At 43.9% G+C, this 27,769-nt stretch overlaps 1 protein-coding gene across 1 annotated transcript in view; it reads right to left on the bottom strand.

The window, feature by feature from the left end:
- LOC311196185 (contactin-4) overlaps positions 1-27,769 on the bottom strand; it is a gene marked incomplete at both ends in the record, with an annotated part of 151,234 nt that overhangs the window by 106,165 nt on the left and 17,300 nt on the right. The window contains 2 exons of the mRNA XM_084269693.1: positions 10,984-11,159; positions 12,154-12,280. Coding sequence (XP_084125819.1) covers positions 10,984-11,159; positions 12,154-12,280 — 303 coding nt within the window. The remainder of the gene's footprint in view (positions 1-10,983; positions 11,160-12,153; positions 12,281-27,769) is intronic.

A 27,769-nucleotide genomic window follows, 5' to 3' on the forward strand; every position in this document is an offset into this window, starting at 1 on the left:
AATTAGCAGGAACTGGGTTCTATGCACTCTACATGTTGGCACCACTGTAACTGCACTAAAAGTACATCTCTGATTAGGTTACTGATACCTCAGTTAAACAATCAATACATTCTTTGGTAGAAGATTTTTTTTAAAGGGGTTTTTTTTTTAGCCCATGTAAATTTTACAGGGTCTTTAGTTTGGTATTTCATCCTTGAGGCTTGGTTGTGATTTGGATATGGAGAACTTGAATGGTTAAAAATTAGCTTGGTAAGAACTGACCTTCACTACACATATTAAATGAACTTTGAAGCACTCACACAATAGGAAGTAATGATATAAGCAAGGAGCAGTAACCCCTTCATATACATGAAACCACCAATCCGCTTATGTCCACAGATACAGCCAAGAAACCTAAAGGCAATTTTCAAGCATGACTTAGAGAGATTTATGGAGCATAATGGGGTTTGCCTTCTCATCCCCCTTCTATAATTTTAAGATGATCCCAGCAATCTACGATTCAGAATGATGCTTAAGGTTGTATGCAGTCCCTTAATCAAAGTCAACGGGATATTTTTGTTATTAAGGACCATATGACTTATCTCAAGGGTATTCTGAATTAGTTGGCAATGATGCCTTGTTGGGAAAAAAAACCCCCAACAAACAAGTGATCAGAGAGTCTGGCCAAGTCTTTCTGCTTCAGACTGAATTAAGAACTTTCTACCAAGAGAGAGCTTGTATGCCCTCATCCAAATTGTTTTCCTCACATTTGCATAATGCTCCACATACAAAAGAGCATACTTTCATATCCTGGACCAAACACACAACCAGATGGAGACAGAAGTCATTTGCATCGCTGCCCATGGAATAATACGACTTCATTGGCTGTAGACTATAAACTATGCTAATCTGGCCCATAAAATAGTCTTGAAGATGAGATTCTAGTGCATCTCAATCAATTTCAGATTTTAGAGGACATGGGCTTGAAGAAATCATAGCCCGTCTGGATGAAGGCAGGCTGAAAGCACTTTAACTGATGACTAGCACCCACAAAGGCATTAAAGCTTTTTGCTCTCGAAACACTTGACAAGATTTGCCTCCTGATATTTATGGCTCTAATATCTCTAAACACTGTCTCTATAAAACCTGTGCCTGACTTTTTAAAAGCAAGGTTTTATGTCATCCCTTTCACAAATACACAAAGATTAAGTTCTTCTGCCCATGTCCTTGCTGTTGTGTTGAGACTACACAGCGGGCTGTGCAGCCTGGAATAAAACCCCCTTTGATACAGAGCTTAATAGAATTTTAGTTTAAGAGCTGGTGTTCTAATGAATAATTTTTAGAGTCACTGATTTGAGAAATAGTTTACAAGTCTGGGGATGAAAGCTTTCTAATTTGACCTTTAGAACAGAAATTTCACTGGGATTTCTACTTCAGTGAAAAAAAATGTTTGAGAGGTAAACACCTTGCCATTCCCTGCCCTGACTCTCTCCTTTGGAAAGTAATTTTCCTTGGACTTTCTGCCTGTAGGCATCACACAAGGTACTTACTGCCTGTGCATCTGGGAAAGTCCAGTGTGGACTTCTAGACCTTTCTTTTCCCTGATGCCCCACGCACAAAAACTGCTGCTGTTCTTGCAAGACAAAGAAATTCCCAGGTGAGCCTTTGTGGTGGGGGCATCCGCAGCTGAAGGAGTTTCATGATGGGGTTTGCTCCAAGGGCTCCATTTCCCTCCAAGGGCTTACTGGATGAGAACAGAAGCATAGCTGGTTGGAACTCACAGCAGTTGTCCTCAGAGAAGGCTCACTGCCTCCTGCCAGGAAGAAGGGCTGACAGCTCATCCTGCCCGAGCCTGCAGCGAGCAGCAGCAGCCAGGCTTGCGTCAGGAAAGGAGGAAGCTGGTGTGCTGCTATGCAGGCCAAGACCTTGTTTTTCTCCCAACCCCTCCCTGCTCTCCCTGTCATTCACATCTCTGACCTGTGGATCATCTTGGACTTTGACATCTCCATTTGGGTTCTTATGTTCAGACCATGTTTAATTCTTTGTGACCACCATCTATCAAAGACAGACCAATTTGTCTATCTTCATGGCTAAAACTCCTCCCCAGGCTATTAGGATACATCCCAAAGCCTGTGACAGCTTTTCCTTGAGCATTATGGATGCCACTGGCCAACGCGCAGCTGCGGGAGTCACAGATCCTCACACCACACTCCATCGGCTTTCTCCTTCCTCCATCAAACCAATCCCTAGCTGCTTGTCCTCACTGGGATGGTTCCTCCTGGCATGCTGTATCCTCAAGCAACTTGTTGGGATCTGATCCTTGCTCCCAAATAGGCAACAAGGCAGCCTCAGTGCTTTTTTCTGCCCGCCTTCATGGCACTCATCTTACCAGGAACAGGGGCTCTTCACAGTATCTGCAAGGCACCCACAGTTCTCTGCCCAAATCAAATTGCTTTATGATGTTACCAAAAAGAGAAGAAAAAAGAAAAATCATCCTCAACTTCATGTTCCTTTCCATAGAGGCTGCCTGCTCACTTCCTTTCTACAGGAAATATTTCAAGTGTTCGTTTTGATGCGACTTCTGCTTGAGACAAAATGCTGAGGCCTCAGAAAATTTTATTTTACTACTTTAATCTGGAAAATCTGGGCAGACATTTCCCCTTGGGTTGACTCCAACAGAGTTATTTCACCCCTAGAGGTTTGGGGTTTTTTTACATTTTCCTAGCAAAATAACGTGTTATTCACACACTTCTCCAGCACAGAGGGTTCTGCAATAGCCAGAAAGCAGCACTTCTGCTGGGGGCAGGAGATACTGCAGAGCTTGCTCTCACTTCAGAGCTGGGCATTAGCATTGCAGATGCCTGGCGTGTACCCCACTGGAGCACGCTCTGCTGCTCCTTCAGACTTTGTACAGCTAAATGAATGCAAATGTGGACCCCAAATAATGTAAAATAATGTGACACAAGCTTGCTGAGCTGGATGTTTCAAAGCAAAAAATTCCCTTTGCTTGATAGAAACACAAATGAAAAAGACCCCACAGAGATCTCAGTCCTCAGAGGGTATCTGTACTTGCCTATGGAAACGAACATTATGATGCCAGGCAGCATCTCTCAGAGAGCAGATATATTTTTCCATTCTGTTCATCTCTCTCTTCTAATGAATTATGAAATGGCAGTCACGTTTGCTGCAGACAGGAAAACTAACATGGGACAACTTTTGACAAACATACTTAAAGCTCCGCTGTCCTTTGCATGCCAACACTGACTCCCCTGGTTTTGCTTTCCAGAAGAAATTAGGAAAGGAAAAACTAGCAGAATGAAAAAGCAGAGCCTAGGATAAAATTGTTGTGCACTGGCCCTTACATCCCATCGACAGGAACAGGAATTTTCTTAGAGCCCAGTGCTGACCTTTGAGTATGGTCTCTGTTTGACCAGGGGATCCCATAGCTGTGATTTCCCATCCATTTAAATATAATACTGATTAGAAAGGTTCAACCTAAGGATAATAACTATTTCTTCAAACTGGGTGAACAGCACTCTTTCATTTGACAGACATGGGGATCTTGAGCCAAAAGGGAATGAACATGTTACAAGCAGCATCCTCTTAACTAAGGATTCCTTATCCTATTCTCTATCCTCTGGACCTAAAAGACCAGAAAAAGCGGTTACAGTATGTTATAAATGCAGGTGCTTACTGCTCTTCACATGCTTGTGTCACTCTACAACAGTTTTTGCAAGAAGTTTGGAAGGATTTGTAGCAGGGAACAATCTGAACCAGAAGAAGCCTATGTGAAATCATGAGCAAGGGCCACTTGTGTGGGGACACCGTGTACCTCTGACCCTTCTAACCCTGGCTGTTGATGACTCTATCACTGTCAAAGTCTCTACCAATGTTTGATTCTTAATAAAAATTTAAAAAAATAAACATTCAATGGAAATACCCTTATTAAATTGTAATAACTATCCATAAGTCAAGAGGGAAAGGTTTCTTTTAGATTTATGAATTTTCAGTTGCTCATATCCCATCGTGTGTCTTCAAGAAAGGGTGACTCAATCTCGCTGAATAACCAAGTATCCCAAAGGATCACTGCACTCTCAATGATACCACTTTATACTGGCATCCACATTTCCAGACTATTTAAATATTCATTCAAAATAGGAATTTAAATTCGCAATTTATTTTGCCTTCTAATTTATACACCCTGACATCAGAATGAGCCAACTGGACGTCGGTGATTTGCAGAGCTAAGACTGTAACCCATGAAGAAAGCTGGGCTATATTTGGAAATGATGCCAAAATTAAACTCTAGTATCATCTACATACAGGAATATTTATTCAGCTGTTCCTATCCCCTGTTTTAAGAAAAAAGTGCTCAGAAAGTTATTCAGTAAATACAGTGACAGTCAGAGGATTAATTTCTACCTCACTGAGACAGAAAAAGAGATTTTTGGGGTGTGTGTGGGGAAGCAGGCTGTGTTATGGAAACCACTTCCTGAAGAGGTAAGAAAAACAAGGAAAATTAAATTATTTATGGCAGATTCATGGGCTCTGGGTGTAAGCAAAGTCCAGTTGCTGGCTGGGCTTGTTATCTCTGAATTGTGACCATATATGTGGGAGACAGCAGGTTGGCAGAAACATCAGGAAAAAGTGAAATTATCCATGGGAAGAGATGCAGATTGGAAGTCCAGGGTCCAAAAAAGCAGCAGTGGTACATGAGCAAGAAATACTTGAGAGTGGTGTTTCAGTATATGGGTGAAAAGCAGGCTCGGAGAACAGGCAAGCATGTCCTGTGCTGGGGGGTGCAGCCAGGGGCTGCAGGGACAGCCAGGGATAGATGCTTCCCTCAACTCAATGTTGATGTGCACATCAGTCACAGGATGCTGATGACTCCCACCCCACATACCCAGCCAGGACTTTTCACAAGTGCCCTCAGAAAGGGCCAGAAAAAGGAATGAGCCAGAAAAATGCACAGAACTGGGGGTTTTGCCCTTCACAAGCAGAAAATCCTCAAAAAATTAAACTCCCCAAGGAGGACAAGCCCAGGTGACCGAGGGACGAGCAGAGCTGCACACACCCATCATCCCAGCTGCAGTCCAACTCCAGGGGAAAAAAAACAACCCAAACCCTCTGTTCTCCTTAATTTCCAAGAGGTTTTAAACACATCATCTTTCCTCAACACTCAGAGGGTAGCAATCACTGGGAAATGATTTAATTTGCGTGCCGAATGCCTGGTTCAGCCGAGTGGCTGCGCATCGCCTCACTGATCAATCACTGCGATTGTTGTTGCGCTGGTTTGTTTGGGCCCAGGCAAGGCAGAGACTCCAGTGGTTCTCTGCAAATGTTTTCATTATTAATTGTTCTTGAAAAGAATTACTTCATTGATCATTTAATCTCCAAAAAAGAAAACGAACGCACTTCAGGGCAATAAGAGGGTAAAACCCAGTAAAGAATTTGAGCAGCAATTATAATTTGTTTCTTAGCAACTAATAGCAAAAATTATGGGATTTGCTCGGGTGCAAGATGTAACAGGAATCATTCCAGCGATGGGAATATTGAAAAAAAATCCTTTTCAGTACAAAGTTGGGAGTAATTTTCTTTTTCTACCATCACAGGGAAATTATTTTGGGATGGTAGGTCAAAGCCCCAAAGTATTCTCATTACAACTGCATTATTACTGCCTGTTCCACTACCATTTGCACTGCGCAGCGCTGTGTCCTAGCTGCTAATTCATGTGTAACAATTATTTTTCACAGAAACACTTCTAGAAAACTATTTCCTTTAATAAAGCGTGTGTGGGAAAACACTTTGCAGAAAGAACAGAGCGGTTCCCTGTAGTCCTGAGGATGCACACAGTAATGAAGGAGAAAGTTAAGAGCTTCTGTAAATGGACAAGCCAAAGGAAAATGGGCAACAGGTTAAGTGGGAGCTGCCACCCTGGTTAGCGGTGGAGGGAGGCACAGCTTCATCTTCAAACACTGTAAACCAGCCCAGATTCAATTCCACACACTGTTTCTGCCTTTTCCCTCGTCTGGGACTGTGTGCAGGAGGAAAAGGCCTTTCCCCACTTCCATCTCACCTAGCATCCTCTGAAGATGCCTCCCTTCAGCCCCATCATCTCCTCTCCTGGTGCTTCATTTCTGTCCTAAAAATCGGTACCTCAGCCCCCTAGACACCTCAAGTGTCATTTTCAGCAGCTGCAGAAAAAACCCTTCGCACAGACCTGCTAAATTAGGGATGCAAAGGAAACTCCTTCATAAGAAATGACTACGGGCTGGAAAAGCACTGACTCCTCAGAGCAGGAGGAATGGCACTGATGGTCCTTCCACTGCAGGGGTGTGTCTATGTGCTAAAACCCCCAGAAAAGCAGACCCCATTCCTCCAACAGCTCATGGCTCACAGGCATCACTTCTAGGCAGTTTTTAAAACCACAGGGGGCAAAACAATGGCATGGCTGGGAAACGACACCGATTTGAACTTGATTTTCCTCTTCAGATATCCATTTCAGAATCAACAGCATGTGACAAACATCAGTGCTGATGAGAAGGGCAATGACTAGCGCACAGCTACTCACCCACTCTCCGGAGGGCTTATTTTGCAACCAGCATTACTGCAGGTAGCGCTGTCTGTGTGTATTTGCAGGTTAAACTGCAAACCCTGCTGAGGAGTTTAGGGCCAAATTGAGTCTCATCATCACAGCAGGGAAACGATGTTTCATCTACCAGCACTGGGGATGACTCCCCAGGAGAAGACAGAGGTCATGCGCTGGGAGGGCAGAGTCAAGCCCCACCCGCATCCCAGGGTTACATCAGCTGCTGCAGGTAGAAGTGGTGATGGAGTAGGGAACATACTTGGAAGACACCAGAATGAGGTCAAAGGGATGACTGGATTGACCCTCTGCACTGCTCCTGGAGCAGTGCAAGAATGCCTGGCTTCAAAGCTCCAGTGGTAAAAACCAAACAGCAGCTTCAGCAAGGTAAAATAAATACCAAAGTTAATCTCTAATTTAAGTCATTAGTCCATAGTTGCCTGTAAATCAGCTGATGGGCAAGATAACAATTGCCATTCTCTTTGCTGGGGCAGAGTCCCATCTTGCTCATTCCATCCTACCAAGAGGAATGTAAAAGAAATGATCTGGACATCACTTAGCCAAGAATTACAAACAGAAGGGGAAACCTCATTTAGTCTTTTTGCCCCGAACGTATTTCCAACAGCATTGCTCATTTCAAACAGGCTTGACAAGCTGGCCTGTTTCTTCATTACCAAACAAGAGCAGACCCAAAGGCAGTAGACAACAAGCCACATGTCACATGAAAGCTGGCACTCCCCCATGGTTACCCATGCATGGGGATGACTGTGGGCTCCTGCAAAGGCATTTCTGGTGGGAAGTCAGACTTAGCTACCCAAAACCACAATCCTCTGACAGCTATCACACTTGAGAGTCAACAGAAGGGCAGGAGAAATAGATTTGGAAACCTTTGATGTCAGTACCTGCAGAGGGCATGGGGTACAGGCATAATCCAGATGACCAGTAGGTAAGATTAGCCTTATCAGAACTCTTAATGCATAGTACTCCAAATAGACACTCCTGAGAAGGGTCTGCAAATGTTGTGAAGAGGAGGCTGGTGAGCTTCTCCAAGGACAGGCATTGATGCTGCCCCACACTGCAGACAGACAAGCTCCTGAAGCCTTTGCCAAGACTCAACTTTATGATTTTATGCCCACAGAGATGTAGGTATCAAAGTAGTGCACCCTGTGTGCACAGATGTTCCATTTTGGGAATAACATCCCAGTGAGCACATCGAATTTGGCAATGATGCTGCTTAGGAGCACATCCTGCTCATGGTGTACCACCCTGCACTGAGCTGTGATACTCAGCACCTTTGTGTCAAGCCAAAGGGAATGGGAGCTGACTAAGCCAAACAACTTGCAAACTCAGCACTTCCTGAGACATATGGTCCAACTCTGGTGCCACTGAAAATCAATACCAGCTTTGCCTTTGACTGAAAGGGAAGCAGGATCTGGCCATAGTGAAGAGCTTTAATAGTAGGGCTGACTGGGTGGGTACATCTCTGAACCGCTGCATCAGACCTCCATGTCTTTCCAGACACAACTTCTTATCGATTTCAGTGATGCTTCCAAACAGCAACCATGGGGCAGTGAATAAAATTGTCAAACTAAGCCCCACCCCCTGGAATAAAAAGCACATAATTTAATCTAGTTCAGCAGAGAGTTTGTGTATCACTCTGGGAAAGCTGATATTTAAAGCCATACTCAGACTTTAAAGCTTTACTTCTTTCATTTTCTGAGAGTCTGTATTGCCATATTCACAGGGTTTAGGGTATCATTAATCCCTGTTCTGGTACTGTGGCACAGCAGATTCTTTACCTTCTCAACACACGTTTAATTTCAGAGACAACTAGCATCATAAGGCAAAAAAAGGGGGGGGGAAAGGAAAAAAAGAGAACAAATTTGAAATGTAAATCATATATCACAAAGCAAGTATTGGGGGAAAATATTAGCACTTTTGTCATAATGAGTTTGTAACCTAAATACATATTTCAAGGATTAAATCGCTGACCCTCTCTGACCTCCAGAGGAGGTTGAATAGCTACATCACAGTTTAATCTTCAGTGAAAATGCTAGAGAAGAATAATACAGCTCTTGAAGCATGAATAAACATACATTAACGATGCCCCAAGATTCAGAATGTAACCCTTAAGAGGAGGGGAAGCTCAAACCCCAAGACATTAGTCTCAAAAGACCCAGCAATAACTTTTCCCAGAAATAAAAAATCGAGAACACAAAGATCTCACAAAAGTCCTCCCTCCCCATGCAGCACTTTAGGTTATCCCAAACAGAACCTACAGAAGCCATTCAAAATCTGCACATTTGGAATAAAAACATGTAAAGGCAAGTAGTGCTATTAACCACTGCTGCTTCATCCACATGTCTTGGAGGTCAATAAACTTAAACCACTCTGGGTGTTTCATAATTCAGCTAATTCAGGTTGCAATCCCTTCGATCATCCGAGACAAAATGACTTGTTCTGTGAAAGCACAGAGCCTATCATGATATATACTCTTCCCCCCCGCCCCCTCCACTTAATCCAAATGTTTCTGAGCTGACTGTGCTGTTTCAGCAATCTAAAATAAATTTCACAACAGTGATAAATTTATTCAAGTTCCCCATTGTTATTTTAACTGGAAAAGACCAAGTTTCCGTTTTGAATTCCATCTAAGAATCAAGCTAAGTTTCTATTTGGTTAACCAGAAAACGTGAAAGTTTTTTTGACAGATTTATCATTCATTGAGATAGATAAATAATCAGAATTTAATAAGCACTCTGTAGTTGAAGCAAAGATAAGATGTTAAAGGTACCTCATTTTTGTGTGGAATTCTCTGCATTTGCAAGCTCTTGGTTAGTAAAGGCCTAGCAACTTAACTAAGGAAGCTGATGTGTTTCCACTCAAGCAGACTACTGTGATTGCCAGCACCAGGATCCTCCCTCCTCATCCCACGTTCTGAACTTTGAAGCCTGGGACCAGCATCATATGAGCCGTAACTCAGCAAGTCCTTAAATGATTGACAGCAACAAGAAGGAGCCCAGGCAAAGGGGTGACAAAGGGCTTTGCTCTGAAGGGTGATGCTTCCCAAGAGCTAGCAGAAGGCCACGATTCGTAGGATGGAGCCTGCCATCACCACAGGGTCTGCAGAGCAGCAGAGCAACGCGGTATTTATGAAGCAATCCCCTTGACAGACCGAAATCTGGAGTGATGAGACTGGTGCTGAGGAGGTTGTTCATTACACAGCCAGAGTACTAACACAACTTCAGCCATAGAAAACCATAAGCAGGTCGCACACAAGCAGGTAATATATTGTAAGCTACGTGGGGAGACAGAGGACTCGCCTCTGCTCACAGTAATATTTCTCACTACAAATGGCCTCTCTATATTGTGTGAACCTGGCGTCTATTGGCATTTCTACCCTCTTATTTTTGCAGCTGGAGCACATCTAAAATAGCTCCAGCAATCTAATAGTTTCTATTCTATCACCTTCTCTTACTAGTTGGTCAAAAGCATCTTTCATTAAGCTCTCCTGAAAGCCCAGCTCACCATTACTGACAGCTTCATGTCTGGGAAGGGATTACCTTGAACTCCTGCACGCGCGTGCAAGGATATTTCATAGCAGGTCCTGCTGTAATTACTAAGCTGCTACATACACCCCTCCCAGGACAACAACATAGAGGAATTGGAGACATGATGGATGAATAAGCCCATGTATCTATTCTCTGCCTTCACCTTCACAACTACATGAGGGGGAAAAAAAAAAAAAGATGACTTGTGGTCCTGTGTTATCATTTGCCTGTTCCTACAGACTTTATTGTGTACCTCAGAACACCTTTCTGCAATTTCATATAATGGTAACTCATGTGTTTTTTGCTATCCTTAGCTTTGGGCAAGAAGCAGCAATTCTGAATTTAACCCAAAATAAACGTGAACAAAAAAATCTCAGCCACACCTGAAAACACCTGTACCCAAGTACTGAAATGTAGGGCTTGGGAAAACTGTATTTATTCCTTTGAAAGAGTATGCTCCTCCAAATCATAGAATCACAGACTGGTCTGGGTTGGAAGGGACCCGCTCTCTCTGTAAAAAACTTCCCCCTAGTATTTCATCTAACCCTTCCCTCCTTTAGCAAATGCTCTGAAGCTTTAATTCCCCAAGAAAAGCAAAACCCAACAGTGAGATCCCATTTGCCAGGTACTTTCCTAGGTGGCCCCTTTCTTAAGAACTATCTTACCCTGGGCGCTACGTACAATTTTACCCAAACAATCATAAACCAAGGCATCTATTCCTCATTCCCATTTCCCCTCTAAATCCAGGTATTTTCTCTACCCCACAAACATCTCAGAATACTCCACAAGGCATTAAAAAGGCCATTAAAGCAGGCATTGCTCTCAGGTTTTCTAGCACGCTGCCCGAATGGAGGTTGCGTTGTTACTTACAAGCAAACTGAAGCTTTGCTTCTCTGCTGACAATCGTTCCAAAGGGGTTTGTTGCTACACACTGGTATGTTCCAGTATCTTGGGTTTTATTGGGATTATTGATCAACAGGTTGCCTTCCACCACACTGTAGCGGTAATCCATACCGATGTCAATACCGGTTCCATTTAACTTCCACCTAGAGCACGAAATGCCAACGTTAAATTCTGCTAATATTAATGAATACTCTTGGGTATTTGAAAATACAACATGTTGCAAATAAAGAAAGATTTAAAACATCTTTGACTACTTATTAAAAAAAAAAAAGCATGAAAATGCAAATTTCCTGCACAGTATTGAAATATTCCAGTATTTAACTGATAGAGCAATATCCTTGACATATATTTCAGTCTCTGATATGATTAATGCTTCTGTAGTTGCTACTGCTGCTGCTCTTTGGAATTAATCATTTTGCAAGGGGAAGTCCCAGAAACAGGATCTTTAAACTGTTCAATTCCTACAAGGTTTCTTTGCCCTCTCCTGACTTGCTGGCTGTTTGTTTTTACACTTAAGAAAATTCACTCTCGGGAGCTGCGGTCACCAAACGGGGCACCGAGAAATTCCAACACCACGTTGTCCCAGTTGGAGTGACCCTCATCCCTACCAGCCTGGAGGGAGCCACAGGACAGCTCCCTGTGTCAGCATCTGAATACGTGTGCACCAGTGAACCCACAGAGTTTATTGTATTAAATAGTTGGTCACACAGAAATCAGCACGGTGGCTGAGGTCTGATGACTCTGATCCGTTTCAGAGTGGTATTTATTGTGGGGAACAAAACAAGAGAGGCACTGAAGGAGAAAAACCAGCAGCCCTGATAACTTACAGCAGCATCACCATGCTGCTGGAGCATCCTAAGGATCTCAAAGCAGTTACTAAAGCTGAAAACAATTAAAAGCTTTGTCCATGCTTGTGGAAAAGGATAGTTAATCCAGGAGCCAAGACCACTTAGAATCCCTTCGCAAACATTTTGAACCCTTGTCCAAATTTTGCAATTGTGCTGCATTATGGTGTGTCTTTTATCAGCATTGGGTGGAGTCTGGGGGCATCACTGAGTTACACCACGAGATGCCCACAGGAGAGCATGCTGCTGTGTGCAGAGGCTGTGCTAATAAAGAGTAAAATATTCAACTAACCCAATGGTTGGTCTGGGATTTCCTTTTACTTCACAGCTCAGCTTCACCTTCTTTTCCTCTGAATCCAAGGGGAAGATCATGCTGTTGGGCTCCTGAAGGAAAACCGGCCCATGCAGTGTGTTGTCGTCTGTGTAAAAGAAGAGGAACAACATGACAGAGACATGATGGAGTCTGCCTGTACCCAGTGTTAAAGATGAACTAGCATCTCAGCAGCAAGAAAATGCCTATCAGTCACCCCAGAAAAAGATGTGTCAACCACACTTGTATTTTGTAGAACAGCCACTGAACCACACCTGGAGTCAACATTCAGGAAAACATCAGTGCAAAGAATAGAGTACAGGCTGAAACGTTACCCAAAGTTCAGGTGAAGGGGAACAGGCACAGCCCACAGTGAAAGCACAGCTTACTTCAAACCAGAATGCTCAGCATCACTTTTAAACATCAAAGTATTTTCTCTTTAAATTAAACCCCCCTCTTTATTAAATACAGCTACATAAAGGAAGGGCTTTATCTTTTAGCTGAGTGGAAGGAGCTTTGCTTGAACATTTTCTGATGGCACAGGCCATCATCAGGTGCTGCTGCAGGGACCCACAGGGACATGACCACAGACATCCCTTCACCAGGCAGCCACGCTGCCGGATAGTCTGCTGCCAGAAGTCCATCTTGATGGACACGCAGGAAATTTGTGGGTATAGGGGGTCAAAGAAGGATGGATGAATAAATAAAATAGAAAGATGCTGGGATGTACAAAAAAATTAGAAAGAAAAAGGAATGAACAGAAGATGATGCATCTTCCTGCCAGGAGGAGGGTGAGAATGAACATGAATCGCCCTCATATCCCCTGAGACTGGGGAATCTGCTGGATTTATTAGGGCCAGAACAATAGCTCTTTACTCCAGGGAGAAAACTCTGTCAACTCCACAGAAGGATTTCAAAGAGACTTTGCTAGGAAGATTATAATGGAGCAACCTCTCCCCCGTGTCTCCTCCCTCTGGCACCACCACAAAAGCGAACACACTAAGTATGCAGTCATATCAGCTGTATTTATCTTTATTTTTAATTATATGTTAACGATATCTGACTGAGACTCATCTATTATTCAAAACACATTTCACATAATCTCTAGCTTTAAATTATACCTGTGTGCAGCTTACTGTTGCTGGCAGAAAAAGATAATAATAACCATAAAGCATCCAGGGCTAGACTACGATATCCCAACTCATTTCTGAGACCCAGGGCTGCCTCACTCCTTAAACAGTCTCACTCAGAGTAAGGAAGAATATTACAACCTGGCCCATAAAGATTATAGCTCCGAGGACTGGATTAATGGGTTTGAAAACAAAGGAATTAAAGGATCTTTTAATTTATCCAGTTTTCTAATTGTAAAATACCAAAGCTGGCGTGGTGCTAAGGGTCACTGCAAGTCCCATATGCAAGGAGCTCAATCGTGCTGGGACCCACACCAGCCATTTCCCCAGTAATCCCATTAGTGAACCGTGCTGACTGCAGTGGCCGCGTCATCTGCACACCCCACAAAGGACTCAAGTCATGCTACACCATCTCTTGCAGTTACTTCAATCAGTGGGTTAATTTACGTCCTATCACGCTGTGCTGAAGGCCAGATGCTTGGTCTCCCATCACATAACAATACACCTTGCATTAAAAAGCTGATACCTCACTTCCTCAAGCTGGGAAACAGACCCACTAAGATAGGTCCAAATGTGTCCCTGTATGTGTGGGACATCACTCAGCTGCCAGCTTAGGGCCCAGACTGTGATGGTGGTATGTCCTGGGGCAAGACACAGGTCTTATTGCAATGAAGCTGGCCCGTATGATGCCATGGGGGGGGGGTTGACAGCAAGTTACACTTGTAAGGAACGTTACACTTGTAAGGAAGAACCTGCCTATGTCATTAGTAAGTGAAGCACAATTAAAAAAAAAACAAAAAACAAACCCAAAACAGAAAAAACCCCAGCAGAACAGACACAAAAGATAGTTACAAAGGTAGAAATAGTCACAAATAGGTGAGAAGTCCATCTACCTTAATTTGCCTAAGTTAAAGGAGAAGCCCATGAAAGACCACCACATGAAACTGCTCTCCAGATCTTGCAACCTCTGCTGCTGACACTGTTGAACACTTCACATGGCAGAAGTCCCCTTTCCCTTCCTATTAGGCAGCAGGAAGAAAGTCCCTGGTGTGACCACGGCTTGACTTTCAAGAGGACAGCACTGGGTCAGGCAGGGAGCAGCTCCGAAGGCAGCTGCCAGCATATCAGAGGAACAGAAGAGGAGGAAAAACCTTGCAACGCTGGGTAGATAAAATTATTTTGAGTGCCTTTCTTCCTTCTCTTATTGGTGCCTGTGTAAAACCAAGATAAGCAAGTCCAGACTATTTAATCTTCAGCCTGTGGAGTCCTTTTGCTACAGTCTAACGCACGATGGAAATCACTGCAGCCCAGATCCTAGCACAGTGTGACAAGTGTCAAGACACAGTACCTTACTGAGGAGGAGGATATGGTTCAAAGAACCCTAAATATTCACTAATAAATAAAACAAACTGCTGCCTAGGTTCTTACAGGCAGAAACCCAAATGTACCTGTACCAAACATAGTCCATTTTTCACCCATTCACAGTATAACTGAGTAGAAACGGATCTCAAATGTTTCCTGTCAGCACTTGCTCTATAGCAGTGCCTGGTTTTGGGAATGTTCTGCCAACGGGATAACTTTGAAATGTGAATTTTAAGCTTTAAGAAAAATAATACTAAAAGCAGTAATTTCATTTCTCTTGCAAGAATGCTGAGGGCCTGGCACTCATGGAGTGCCCATAACACATTTTTAGCTTTTCACTGGTGAAGACTACCAGGAGCTCCATCAGTGGAAGGCTGGTGGTGTCAGGGAGGCTTGTGCCAGAGCCTGGCAGGCTTTTCCCTTGCCCCTCATTAGGGGCTCGTGTTCATTACAAACTGAAGGGGAATCAACTTTTTAAAAGGGACAAGGGGGATGGAGTGAAGCTAAAGGAGGGAAGGTTTAGATGAGATGTTAGGGGGAAGTTTTTTTACAGAGAGAGTGGTGAGGGGCTGGAACAGGCTGCCCAGAGAGGGGGTGGGTGCCCCATCCCTGGGCAACCTTGTGTAGCTCCAGGCCTGGAGGTTGGTGGCCCTGCCTGTGGCAGGGGGTTGGAACTCTCTGATCCTTGGGGGTCACTTCCAACCCAGACCAGCCTGGGATTCTATGATTCCTAAGGCTCTTTTGGTCATTTCTCGTAACAGAAGGCGGCAGCAGCTCACACACAGAGAGGGACACGTGAAAGCTGCACAGTTATTTTAGCTCACTTCATTCTTTAAGATTTTCAGCAACTACTGTGTAACTCCTGCTACTCCTTGCACACTTGTTACTATCCTGGGAAAATACAGTAAGTAACCTTCCAGGACAAGCTAACTACTACGACAATCTCCCAGTGACAGATTTTATTTTTGAGTTACATTTCTTTTGCTGGAGCCCAGAAGAAGTTAACCCAGAACAAACACTGAGCTGCCCTCAGCTTAAGACAAGTTACAAACAAGATTGGTTACCAAAAAGCATCCCTCCTCTCCCTGTCAGATGAAACAAATGCACTGCTGCTCTGAGCCTGCCTCCTTGGAGAGAAGCGGGTTTCTTTCAGATAGATGTAGGCTATAGGAAATTTCAGTAGATTTCATAAAAGAAATATTTTTAAACACAGTATGAGGTGTACACCCATATGCTGTTGGACAGAATGTGATAGATAATTTAGAAGAACATTCTGCTATCCTGGCTTCTGCCGAGACACACAGATAACTATTTTTTCATAGTGAATCACAAAATCCATTAGAAAATGCCAGATCAATTTACATACACCCCAAACGAAGATAGTATTTTCTGTGCCCCTCCAGTAGCCCAAAGCTGAGAGCTAGCACATCCAGGAGGATGCCAAATGCTTGTTGCCTTTCTGTGCTTTTGAGGAATTCAAACACAAAGAACATCAACCGAGGTTAATTCGCACAAACAGGTGAAACCATTTCAATTCTCTCTGAACATTAAGCCCAGTGATGGATATCGTTACCTAAATAGAACTGCTTTAATTTTCATTGAAAGTTATGGCCAATTTGAGAGAAGGTTTAATTGAATATTCCACACTGTAGGGAAAGATAATAACTAAACCAAGGAGAGAATTCTTGGAGTATATCCAGTATAAAGGCTAAAAAAATCCTTTCCTTGTTTGCTGCTGAGGGATTTGGTTTCTGCTATGTATGCTGGTGTGTTTTCATACAGCGCTACAAGTCGGTATTTCTTGAAGACAAAACTGCACCTTGGGATGAGCAACTCTTTAGGAAACTGGGAAGTGAAACGGCTAGGACAGCTCAAGGGCATCGCTGATTAACACAACAGCCTGTGCTCCAAGGTTAGTCAGCTGCGCTACGTCCTCCTGAGCAGGAAAAGACTAAATCAGATGGCTTTGCGCTCTGTTTTTTTGCCCATCTCTTCTATCAACATCAACTGCACGTGCAAATGGTGTTAATGGCTTAGAAATCACAAAACCCAGGGGTTCTTACAGACAGTCCCAATAAATACAATTCCGTGGACTTCTCAACAAACAAAACCTGCTAAAGGTGCTTCTAAGAAACAACAACAAAGTGCATTAAGAAAGAGGAGATTTAAGAAGTCCTGTATCAAGTCCCATTTCTAAGGGAAGGGCCTCGCTCCTCTGCATCCTTGGAGAAAGGCCTCAGCCTGCCTCCATGGCAAGGCTGCTGATTCCTCCCACCAACTGCCATGGCAAGGCCAGTCAAGATTAATAAAGGGAACGAAACCATGACAGAGACATTAATCAGGAGCAAAGCTGAAAGAAATGACATCCTCCTCCTGGGATGAGAAGGTGGACAAGCAAGAGAGCCACCACCTCCCTCCCAACCCCTGGCTGGGCTGGATTTGCAGCACCCAGCAGGTCCGGAGCCAGATGGCTCCTCCGGTCACCTCCTCGTTTTTCTCACCCACATTTATTTCCCAGATGGCTGCTGCACCACGTGCAAACATAGTTGAAGTGGAAAGCCATGCTTGACAGGTGACATCTGATAGGCAAGCATCTGATACCCGAGTTCAAAAGCAGTGTCAGATACTCCTCAGAGACAGTATCACAGCCATGAAAATCCGCAGGCTCAGAAGACAGGAAGAAATAAATCTTTGCTCTCATAAATGCAGGCACAGAGGAGCTCCAGAGTTTGGAATGGAGACAGTAATGGTCCAACGACTCTATTTACGAGTGACCCGAGTGTCGGGAGCAGTTTGAATTAAAGGCAGGGTTAAACAAATCCACCCCGACGCCAGCGAGCTCTGACCTCTGAGAGAAGCCCGGGGTCCATCATCAGGGCAGGTCAGACACCAGCCTGCCAGCTGCCTCTGCCCAGCTCCGGTGACAGTGGAGAACAGGAGTCGACATGCAAATGCCAACTGTGGGTCAGGCTCCAGCTCAGGGTATTCATCTGTGAAGCCTCTCATTCAGTCTGACTGTCTGTACCACAGCGGTACTGCAATTTCACCTATTTAAATGCCACATGATTAATTATAGCAAATGTCATCAAGTTAGCACTTTTCAAATAAAATGTTGCTAACCCAATCTGTACATGCACAAGCAAGCAAGATTTCCCTGGGCCTCATCTCCTGGGTCTAGACAGCCAGGAGGAGGCAATTCCCAATGCAGCGTAATGAGTGACTTGTCCTACGACAAAAACCTTATTTAATGGAATGTAATTTGTGTTCTCTTAGTAAGTCAACAGCGTGATTATCATCGCAGATGTTCTCCTCAGTACACGATAAAAGCGCCTTTCTCCATTACTGCAGAAAATCACCAGTTTCTTCACCAAGCAGCCTTCTCCCTGAGTCATCACAGCTGACATCAGGAAAATAAACAGATAAACTCGCAGCGCTCCGTTAAGGATGATATCAGCCTACGATAGAGCTATGAATGATTATAAGACAACAGCAGCAGTAATAACAACAACAACAATAGTAATAATAATAGTACAGTACAGGAGCATCGGGGTATCTCCAAGTTGTCTACCAAAACATCAGTTAAAAAAGACATCACAGAACCGACTGCCTGCTCATTAGCCACCAGGTTATTTGTTGATCTCCAACTCTGAAACAGTAGAAACAACCATGGGGATATCTTTGAAAAATACTTCTAAATACATAAGTAATAGGCTTGTTCTGATGCCTTCTAAGTTAAGCTCCAGTCTTGAGGAAATTATTCAACAGAGTTATATATCCAACCCTAGAAACACAGGATTATGACAGGAAATTAAAATACTGCCCTTACCTAACACAATGCATCTATTGTTACCACAGGGCAGTAATAATAATAATAAAAAAAATTGCATATATTTCTTCTTGAAGTAACAAAGCAATACATTCAGACCATGAGATTAATAACATCTCAGCTTTACCGGGGTTCTGCTGCATCACATCTCTTCTGAATGCATTCAAACATATTCTACCTCTAGAACTAAGAACACTAACCCTGCATCATCTACTGTAAACTGTTTGCTTCACTATGATCTCAGGGATGACCTGAGAACAAAAGGATCACTGTCGTTGTGCACATACAGAGCTCTCAGTATTTCCTGGTCTATGGTTGGTTTTAATTCCTCCAACTTGGCACATGACAGTTTCAACCAGGGAGGTCAGTCAATGACAGGGATATTGATCCTTAAGGGAGACACAACTTCAACTCCTGGTGTACCTCATCCAGGGAACTAATCTTAACCAGTGAAAAATCAGCTCTGAGACGTCATGCCTCGAGCTGTTATCCATCACCAGGCATGCAGGTGGCCTGTCAGAGCCACAGCAGGGGTAGCAGCCGCATCCCATGCCTGATGAATTGCAGCCTCAGGTTCTTCAAGTCCCCTGCTTTCGGCAATGAGCCGTCTATAACCTCCCAGGAAAGCAGAGGCAGAGTCCAGCTGTGAAGCCTGGTCCCAAAGTCTCAGAATCCTGACTGCACTTTCATCTCAAAGCTAGAACCTGACACAGAATTTCTTTTTTTTTTTTTTATCCCTGTTGAAAACTGAATTCACAGAATCACAGAATTTTAGGGGTTGGAAGGGACCTCCAGAGTTCACAGAGTCCAACCCCTCCACCAAAGCAGGTTCACTAGGCAAGTCTGGATGCAACAGGCAGACTACAGCGCAAGCTGAAAATGTTTTTTGCCTGGTAAAAGACCTGAATCTGTGAAATTCTTTCAGAAATCTGTTTCCAGCATCCTAGACTATTAGAAACCTTTCTATTTAGCCCTGGTCGGTTTGACATTACCTTCACCTCTGACCTAGCCCCAGTACTGCATATCATTGCGCACACAAAGTTGCCTTCATCTATTCTTCGACCACCTCCCGAGTGTGCAGTTCCCTCCAGTGCTGGGTGCTCTCACACAGACCTATTTGGGGATACGGTTTTATAAACATTTCAAAGGTCTGCCCTAACTGACTATTGATCTATTAATAAAATTCAAGGTGTTGATACAACTGCTGCCTTCCAAGAACACGTATCATTACTGTAAGATTTTCAGTTGCCTTGACAGGGCCTAGAAAGTGGATGTAAAAAAAAACCAACCAAACAAAAAAGCAGAAGTGGGTCTGTGTGTATGTTTTAAAGCTACATATTGCCTTTCCACAATACCTCCCTGAACTTCAATTGATTTTAATCTTTCATGTAATAAGGAAGGTGTGTGAAAGCCAAGCTAACAAATGCGATCTTCCCCACCCCACCAGTGGACAGTGAAAAGTTATAAAATACTCATAATGGAAAAACCTCTTTCCTTTAAAAACTTGGAGCCTTAGAAAAGAGAAGTCCCGTGGGCAATAACCTATAATCTCCATATCATCTATTGCTTGAAAGACAAAGACAACTCTGGCAGTGTGTAACAGGCTCCCGATTGATTGAGGAGCCCAACTCTGCTGAAACCTTCAAGGTGAAAGGAAATCTCTCGGGCGCATCGCTTCAAGGTGGAGCCCAGCTTTTATGCTTTCAGGTTTAAGTAAGCTGACTCCTGCCAACTTCTTATCCAGCTATTTACAGAGAGGTTTAGGCAATGGATTCCTCTTCTCAAATATTTGTGAATAAGCAGATCGAATTGCCAGTGCCTCTGAATGATGCGGTACTGCTCCTGGGTAGCGGCAAGCAAGGGATAACGAGTCTGGCACAAGACTGGGAACCTAATTTGCACTATGTCACTGGTCAGAAAATGCATGTACGGTGGTTCAGTTTGTCAATGGGGCCCTGTAAATTTGCTTGTTCTGGGTCACAGGCACACATTTTGCAATTACGGCAAGAAAACAGAGCGCGGTATCCAGGAGAATTCATCAGGGATGCCTTTGACATTTAGTTGCACAGCGCTGAGAGAAGCGGCGCTGAGGGCTCTCGTAACAAGCCCTTGCTTAGGCCCAGAGCAGGCAGCGCTGCTGAGTAATTATGGGAATATCAGGAATGCTTTCCCAGGAGACCAGCGTTCAGCTAGCAAGGATGACTTACTGCCAACATGAAGGCACAAGACTTTTAAAACCTGAGCAAAGCAGAGGGTAACAGAGCGATTCGTTAACCCCAGGTACAACGCGCACGTTCCTCCTCGTCTGAGGGGGGTTGGTGTTACCTGAACACTTCCATACCTCTGGGCCAGCGCTGCGAGAGGACACAGGTGACGTGAAGCTTCAGCACGTCCACTTGCTGGAGTTGTCACCATCTCCTGGTGTCAATCGGAGGCAGTCAGGGTGTGCAGCTTGGATTTAACTGCTGACTGCTCGAACTGCGGTGAGCACACTGTGCTAGCACAGCTGTGGGGCTGCCCATAAGTCTTCCCATCACCAAACAAGGGAGAATAGGGTGCCTGTCTCTCTCAGACAACTCCTAAAATGCTCTCCCATAGTGCTTTCTGTCTCTGCTTCCTCTACATTTGCCTGTAATTCTTCAGAAGAGCTATTTTACTTTCAGCTGGAATAGTCTAGTCTGTGTTAGAAGCACTCTTTGAATTACTTCAAAAAATAATTCTGACCTAGCAAGCCTGTTTCCTACAGAAACACTGAGGAATAAAGGTAGTGTCCATCTACATCAAGGCAGCTGAGTTGTTTAGGCAATTCCTTTCAATCTTTTAAAAACATGCAAACTTTCCCCAAAAAAGCAGCTGCTCTTCAGAAAGATTTAATACACATGGGCTTCATCACAAGTATTACATGCTGCATTTCTGTTACTAGTTCTAGCAAGTACAGCCCTTGCCTTGAGAAAAAGCAGCTAATATTTCAATATAACAAATTACAGTGTAACTGGAAGAATGGTGAGAGAAGCATCATCTGTATGATGCTATGTACTTATATTTTTGGTGCAAGAGTGTCAGCACCAGCTTGTAATGGTGTCTGGCTGCCCTGAAGGTGAGCCTGATGGCATCCTGGGTACCTGGTGTTTAAGCAGAACCAACTCACTCAGGAAAAGAGAAGAACTTCTCTTTTAAAGTTATGCAAAGAGGTAAATTAAAGCATTTAATTTACTCGCTGTACTACACGTCCTCCTGAGATGTGCCAGGCATTGTGCGGCACAGTATCATGATGCTGAGCAGGCTCCTGGCAACGGATGGTGAAAAAACTCAGCAGCTCTTCCCAGTGCTGCTAAAGCAAGAAAGTGTTTAATCCTGTAAACAGGATCCAAGCTCTAATCTCCAGGTAGTTACGTTATATAAATGGATTTAAGGTGTTTGAAGACTGCTGTTGGGACACCGTACTGGCACATCATCCAGTGTACATCTCTCTAACTTCATGGAGGTCAGTGGAATTGTACCCATTCATGGCTCACTTGAGGAGATGTCCTTCAATTTCATTTTATTTTATTTTTTTAAATGTTTTGGTAACCCTCAGCAGAGGGGGAACAAACAGAATTCCCACTCTCCAGCAAGCGATTCCCAGCATGGAGAAGCTGATGGGTGCAGCTGCCACAGCTCCGGCTGCCAGGGCACAGCAGCCACCAGCACCCATCCTGCTCCACACAGGTCTCCCAGCACGCACACAGACTCCCCAACACTTCCCTGAAAGCCACTATTTAGCCCCATTTATTCTGCTGGGTCACCCCTGCAGAGGGACCAGACCCTCCACACACAACCACGAGATCCTGCATGAACCCAGCATTAAAACCACCACTGAATGCCAAATTGATGCACAGCTTAAATAATGTTCCCACAGTTCAATCAGTAAAACATCAAAAGAGCAGCTGGGAGTAGAGATCACACAACCTGCCCATGGATGCCACGTAGTCCTTTAATTTTTTGAAAATGTTATGAACTTTAAGTAATGCAGCAGGGAAAAGTTACCAGTAATAGCTGTCAAAAACCTGACTTTTACGACTTCTTAGACTGCAATTTAACACCTCAGAAACTGCTCAGACTGATGGCATTTGCAAGTAAAATCTTTCTTCTATCTGGTGTTAACACTACCAAGTGAAGCCTTCAAACATTCCTTGCTCACACCTGAAGAGCAACGTGGTGGGCTCACCCCAGAGGGAGCCTTGATCTCCAGTGGCCCATCAAACCCTCGCCGCCCTGAGCAGCTTCAGGAAGAGAAGTTCTTTTCAGTGTTCCTTCTAACAGGAAAATCCACTCCCACAAAAACAGTCTGTACTGCAAGGGAAGGACATCAAAGGCAGCTGCTACCAAATTCTGCACCTTTCCCAAGGGTAACATTTCAGTTTTCCTGGCTTGTGGAGACTTGGGGTTTTCCAGCCACCCAGAGGAAGCTGGTACTCCAAACACAAGCCTTATGCTCATGAACAAGTGCTTCAGATTAGACTTTGACCTGCTGCAAACAGCATTTTCTACAAACAATTTGCAAAACAGGGTCACAGTGATAGACCTACCACACCTTCCAAGGTTTTCCCACTGCCCTGGTGACCAAGAAGTCATGTGAGCGTCAGGCAGCACCAGCACACGGGGGTTTGCAGGAGGCTGTCCTCCCTGCCTGCCTGTATGGAGCACTGCCTGCATCCCATCACCCAGAGGCACCGAGGGTAAACACCAACGACTGCATCTCCAGGGATGAAACAGAGCTAGTTGCGCACACAACCCCCCCAGGAGGTTCTTGTTTTGCTGTAAGACAAAGGACACAAGGCAAACCTCTGAAGAAGGGCTCTGCAATAAAATGACTACAGAGATAAAAACCAAATTCAGTATCAATGAGAAGGACAAGTCAAATGGAAGGGAGATCACGTGCGTTTCTGTAGGAGAAAGTCATCTGACTGAGACCTATTACATTATAATTAAACCCCAATTTTACGTTTCTGTTTGACAAGAGATTTTACGTTTTGCTGTGTTGATGTGATCCAGTGAGATAAATCAGTCACCACACGATGTCTGCTTATGTCAAACCAGTAGGTTGCTGATAAAAGTCATAGATCAAAACTCCAGTGCAAGCCAGTAAGTGTTTGTCCTACTATACATAGCCCAAAATATCATGAGGATGTTGAAATGGGACCTGACTTGCAGCACCCACCTGAGGGCCACCACCATCTACAGCCCTTCACCAACTGGGACACAACCAGCTCCAGTATAACAGGGTGCTTTTTCTTTTTGGTAAATTACAAGTCAGGAGTTAAAAGTAAGAAAATTAACAAAAATCATGTCATTTCATTGTAGTGAAGAGAAGGCTGAATGGGCACTCAAAATGAAGTGTGCTGCTTCAGCAATTTTTTCATTACAATTCAGAAAATAATGGCTTTCTCTGTTTTGAAAATTAAGGATTATACCGGATTGAGAAGGCACTAAGAAGCACCTCCTGATTCGGATTGCCTCAAAGACAAATAGGAATTTCTATAAGCAGCCTTTTATCTGGAACAGAGAGCTTTGGCTTTAACAGCTCCAAGAAGTACATCACCACACTCTGTAACGAAGGACACTCAGACAAAGTAATTAAACAGAGAATAACTTTACAGATTGCTTCGGTAACAACTCCTCTGTCTCGTCAGAGCAACCTGCTGCAAGCAGCAAGAAATCCAAGCCATGGAGAAAGTTTCTCTTGACCCGTTCGCTGCTCAACCCACCGCACCTGAGAGTGCTTCAAATGAGAAGTGCCGCTGCTCTCAGCATCGCGGCTGCCGGGGAAGTTTGTAAGAGCACTGAGAAGGCAGCCAAAAATAGTTCAGACATGAGCAGGAATGCCTTTTTATAAACTGCTGCCTTTTTAAAGATGCAAGAAACGGAGATGATAATAAATAATTAATACATGGGAGAAGGTAGCACACACACAGTGCTACGCTGTCTGCCGGTGCACATCAGCGGCAGCATCGCTGTGCAATAGTAACAGGGTAGTATGTAGCATGGTACAGCATAAAGCCCCCAGGCAGGTGGGTGAACGGGACAGTTGGCTTCACGTGGGTTTTGTAGCACAGGTGCATTTGTTTCCTATGACCTCACACATACCCGTCCATCATGCTTTGATCCTAATCTACCTCATGAGTCAATGTTGGAAATGCAGGACACTCAAACCCACTCCAACACAAAAGGTGTCCCTTTGTACTACACTGTTACTCAGTCCAGATGTTTACACAGTTGGATGCTCCACCCCCCATAGAAGTTTGCTTGTTACTTACAAGCAGAGCCTGCAGCCTATTCACCAGACATGAAAGTGGCACCCAGGGTGGGGGGGCGGCTTCAAACACTGTCTCCATCCAAGTCACCGTGAGCTGGTGGAGCCTTTGCCCAAGAACTGCTCTCAAGTTCTCCACTGCTTTCTTTCCCATCCCTGCCATCTGCTAAAAAAAATTTAGCCAGATTTCAGTTGCCATCAGCTTGTTGACTGAAGGTCGTGTCACGAATTAAGCTTTAGATTCAAAGAATGCACCAGAACTATAGAATAAAATGTATTTTGTACACAATCGCAGCCATTTGCAGCCCAGTGACAACACCTCTGGCACAGTATCGCACGAATGAAAACATACTACCATAATTAGAACAGGAATTAACTACAACAGTCAGGCTGTTAAAGTCATGTGTTAAATGCTGACTTCACTGACACCTCAACAGGTTTCTGTTCTTTGCAATTAACATCCTCTAATTAAGCAGATTTTTCCCTATATTAAGTCAGCTACCAATTAATTACTGTATCCTCCAATGAGCAGCCTTAAAAGCTTGTACGGCTGGGGGATATTTTTTTGTGTTAGTATTGCTGCAATTCTAACTTATTTTTGTCCTTTAAACTTCTCTGCAAATTTCCCTTTAACTCTTTATTCAGTACAAATAACACCCTTAGCACCTTCTGAGTAAGCAAAAGCGTGCTGACTGACTGCTGTGGCAGAATTACTTTGCTTTCCTCTAGAAATGACCTAAAAGTATTTTAACACTAAATAATCAACACGTAGAGCAGAAAGCGTGCTGGGGCTGTGCCTGTACGCATGGTAGCGCAGTAAATATTTCCCTTAAATAGTTCTTTATCCCACAGATGATAGTTTTCCCTCCCCTCTTGCTGGGTTTATTCAGTGGAACACCAACAAGCCCCTCCTTAAACACACCAAGCTCGTGGCCCGTGGCGTGTACATACTTCCCGCGCGGGCGCCAGCGCTTTGCTTGGAAAACTCCTTGTTTCCTCCCTGCAGCTCCCCACCTCCTCTTCCACAGCTGTTCCGCCAACTTCCAATTCACAAAAGCAAAACCTCTTTAGAACCAAAATAAATACTAATCTTAAATTCAATGTACCCTGACAGCAAATAAGTTTGCTGTGCTTACTTCAGCATGAATAAAAAGCCCGCGAGGAGACTCCTACATAAGAGTATATTTACAAGTTCCATTACCCACTGGAGAGATTGATGTAATAAACCTATAATAAAAAGCCTCGTGTTATGGATTTCTCTAATGTTTCTTATCAAACAGCCTGTATTATCTTGGCTTGTGTATTCAATTTAAAATAGGTTTTCAATAAGTGCCTTAGAGCTAGAGGTCATTTTCACTCCGTTTTCTGACACACAGGGATGTGTACTGTCTTTTCCTGCCCTTAGAAACTAAAAGCTGCTTGCAGCTTGGTCAAGTGCAGTTTACAAAGTAGGAAGAGGGATAGATTAGAGAGAGCCAGAGAGGAAATGTATTATCTGTGTACCTATCCATACCTTACAGCTGCAGCCAAAGCTACCGGGGGCACTGGCCCTGTTACAGTATTTATTTTTATTACAAAGTAGAAGGGTGTAGCTGTTCCTCATGAGATAAAGCCAGTACACAGAAATTCTTCTGCCTCCAATTCTTACCTTATTTGTATTTCATACTGTCTGGCTGCAACACATCCAAGGTGTTTCCCATGACCTGCAGGCAGACTGCCCTGGATCTGCAGTGGTTGCTTCATCTTTTAGGACAGAAATAGCTATGAATTGGAACAGCAAACACAACGTTTGGAGGTGCAGACAATACCTGAGCACTTATTTATTATATATTTTTTCCCTGGCACTGGATTCAGCTAGTAAGCAATTGCTGCTAATTAGGACCCAACGCAATTTACCTTAGGACATATTTCCAATCACTGCAACATAATTATGGCAATACTCTCCTCATTTATTAAATCGTTTATATACATTGTGGTGGTTATTTTCAATTCTTAACCCCTTGTCTGCAACGTCCCCTGCTCACTCTGAAGCAGCTTCACAGACCTGCACACACCAACTCTGAGCTCATCTCCCTGATGCAACTCCTGGTAAAGCCTTGTGCACAAACCACCCAGTCCCAGTATGATCCCTGTGTAAGCACGGGGTGGTTTTGCTCTGATGGACATTGGCCATGCAGCCCAGTTGTCTACTGACCTCGACCAGAGAGAAGGGAGCAAGTCACACAGATTTTCAGGCTTTGTGTGTGCTCGTAATGACCTTTCTCCTTGTAATCAAGTTTTCCTTTCATTAACCATCCAACAGTAGTTCACAACTCCAAGCCCTGCTTTGTACATGAGAATAAAACTGTGGGTTTTTTGGCAACATGATGCACATTCAACAGGAGTGACTTCCTGCAGACAGTGAGCGTTCTGCAGAACAAGCTGCTCCAAACACTGGAATCAAATAAAAGCAAGAGATCCACTCAGGCAAACACACAGGGAAGTGGTTGGGTATTAAACTGAAACTGGGAAATGTAATTTGATGAGCACAGCAGATACCTCTGCTGTCAACCTCACTGTGACAAGGGTGAAGGGCGCTCAGAGGTCAGCAGCAAGCTCACCTTTAGAAATGGTCAAAACCCAGTGCCTGACTGTGTATCACCTGATGCACCAGACAGATGGACAGACGACTTCCCAAGGGAGAGCAGATTCTTGCCACTAACTACAGGAGCACATCCAAAAATCTCTTAAAAACTCAAGGGACACTTTAAAACTTAATAAAATCATTCAAAACACCCACACTCGTGTAGATGTGTGAAGCTGGGTAAAGGTTTCTCACCCTGTATGGGAGACTAAGGAGGTGCAGCCCCCGCAGCACGACAGCTTTGGCCTCCTAAAGCTCATACGGTTTTATACTGTGATGCTTTAGCTGCAGCAGTGTGACTGTGCCCTTGCTGGTCTCCAGTTCACAGGTAATCACTGCATTGTTAGTGTTTGGTGAAGACATCA

Source organism: Gallinula chloropus (genome assembly GCF_964237585.1).
Source record: "Gallinula chloropus genome assembly, chromosome: 12".
NCBI classification, from domain to species: Eukaryota; Metazoa; Chordata; class Aves; order Gruiformes; family Rallidae; genus Gallinula; species Gallinula chloropus.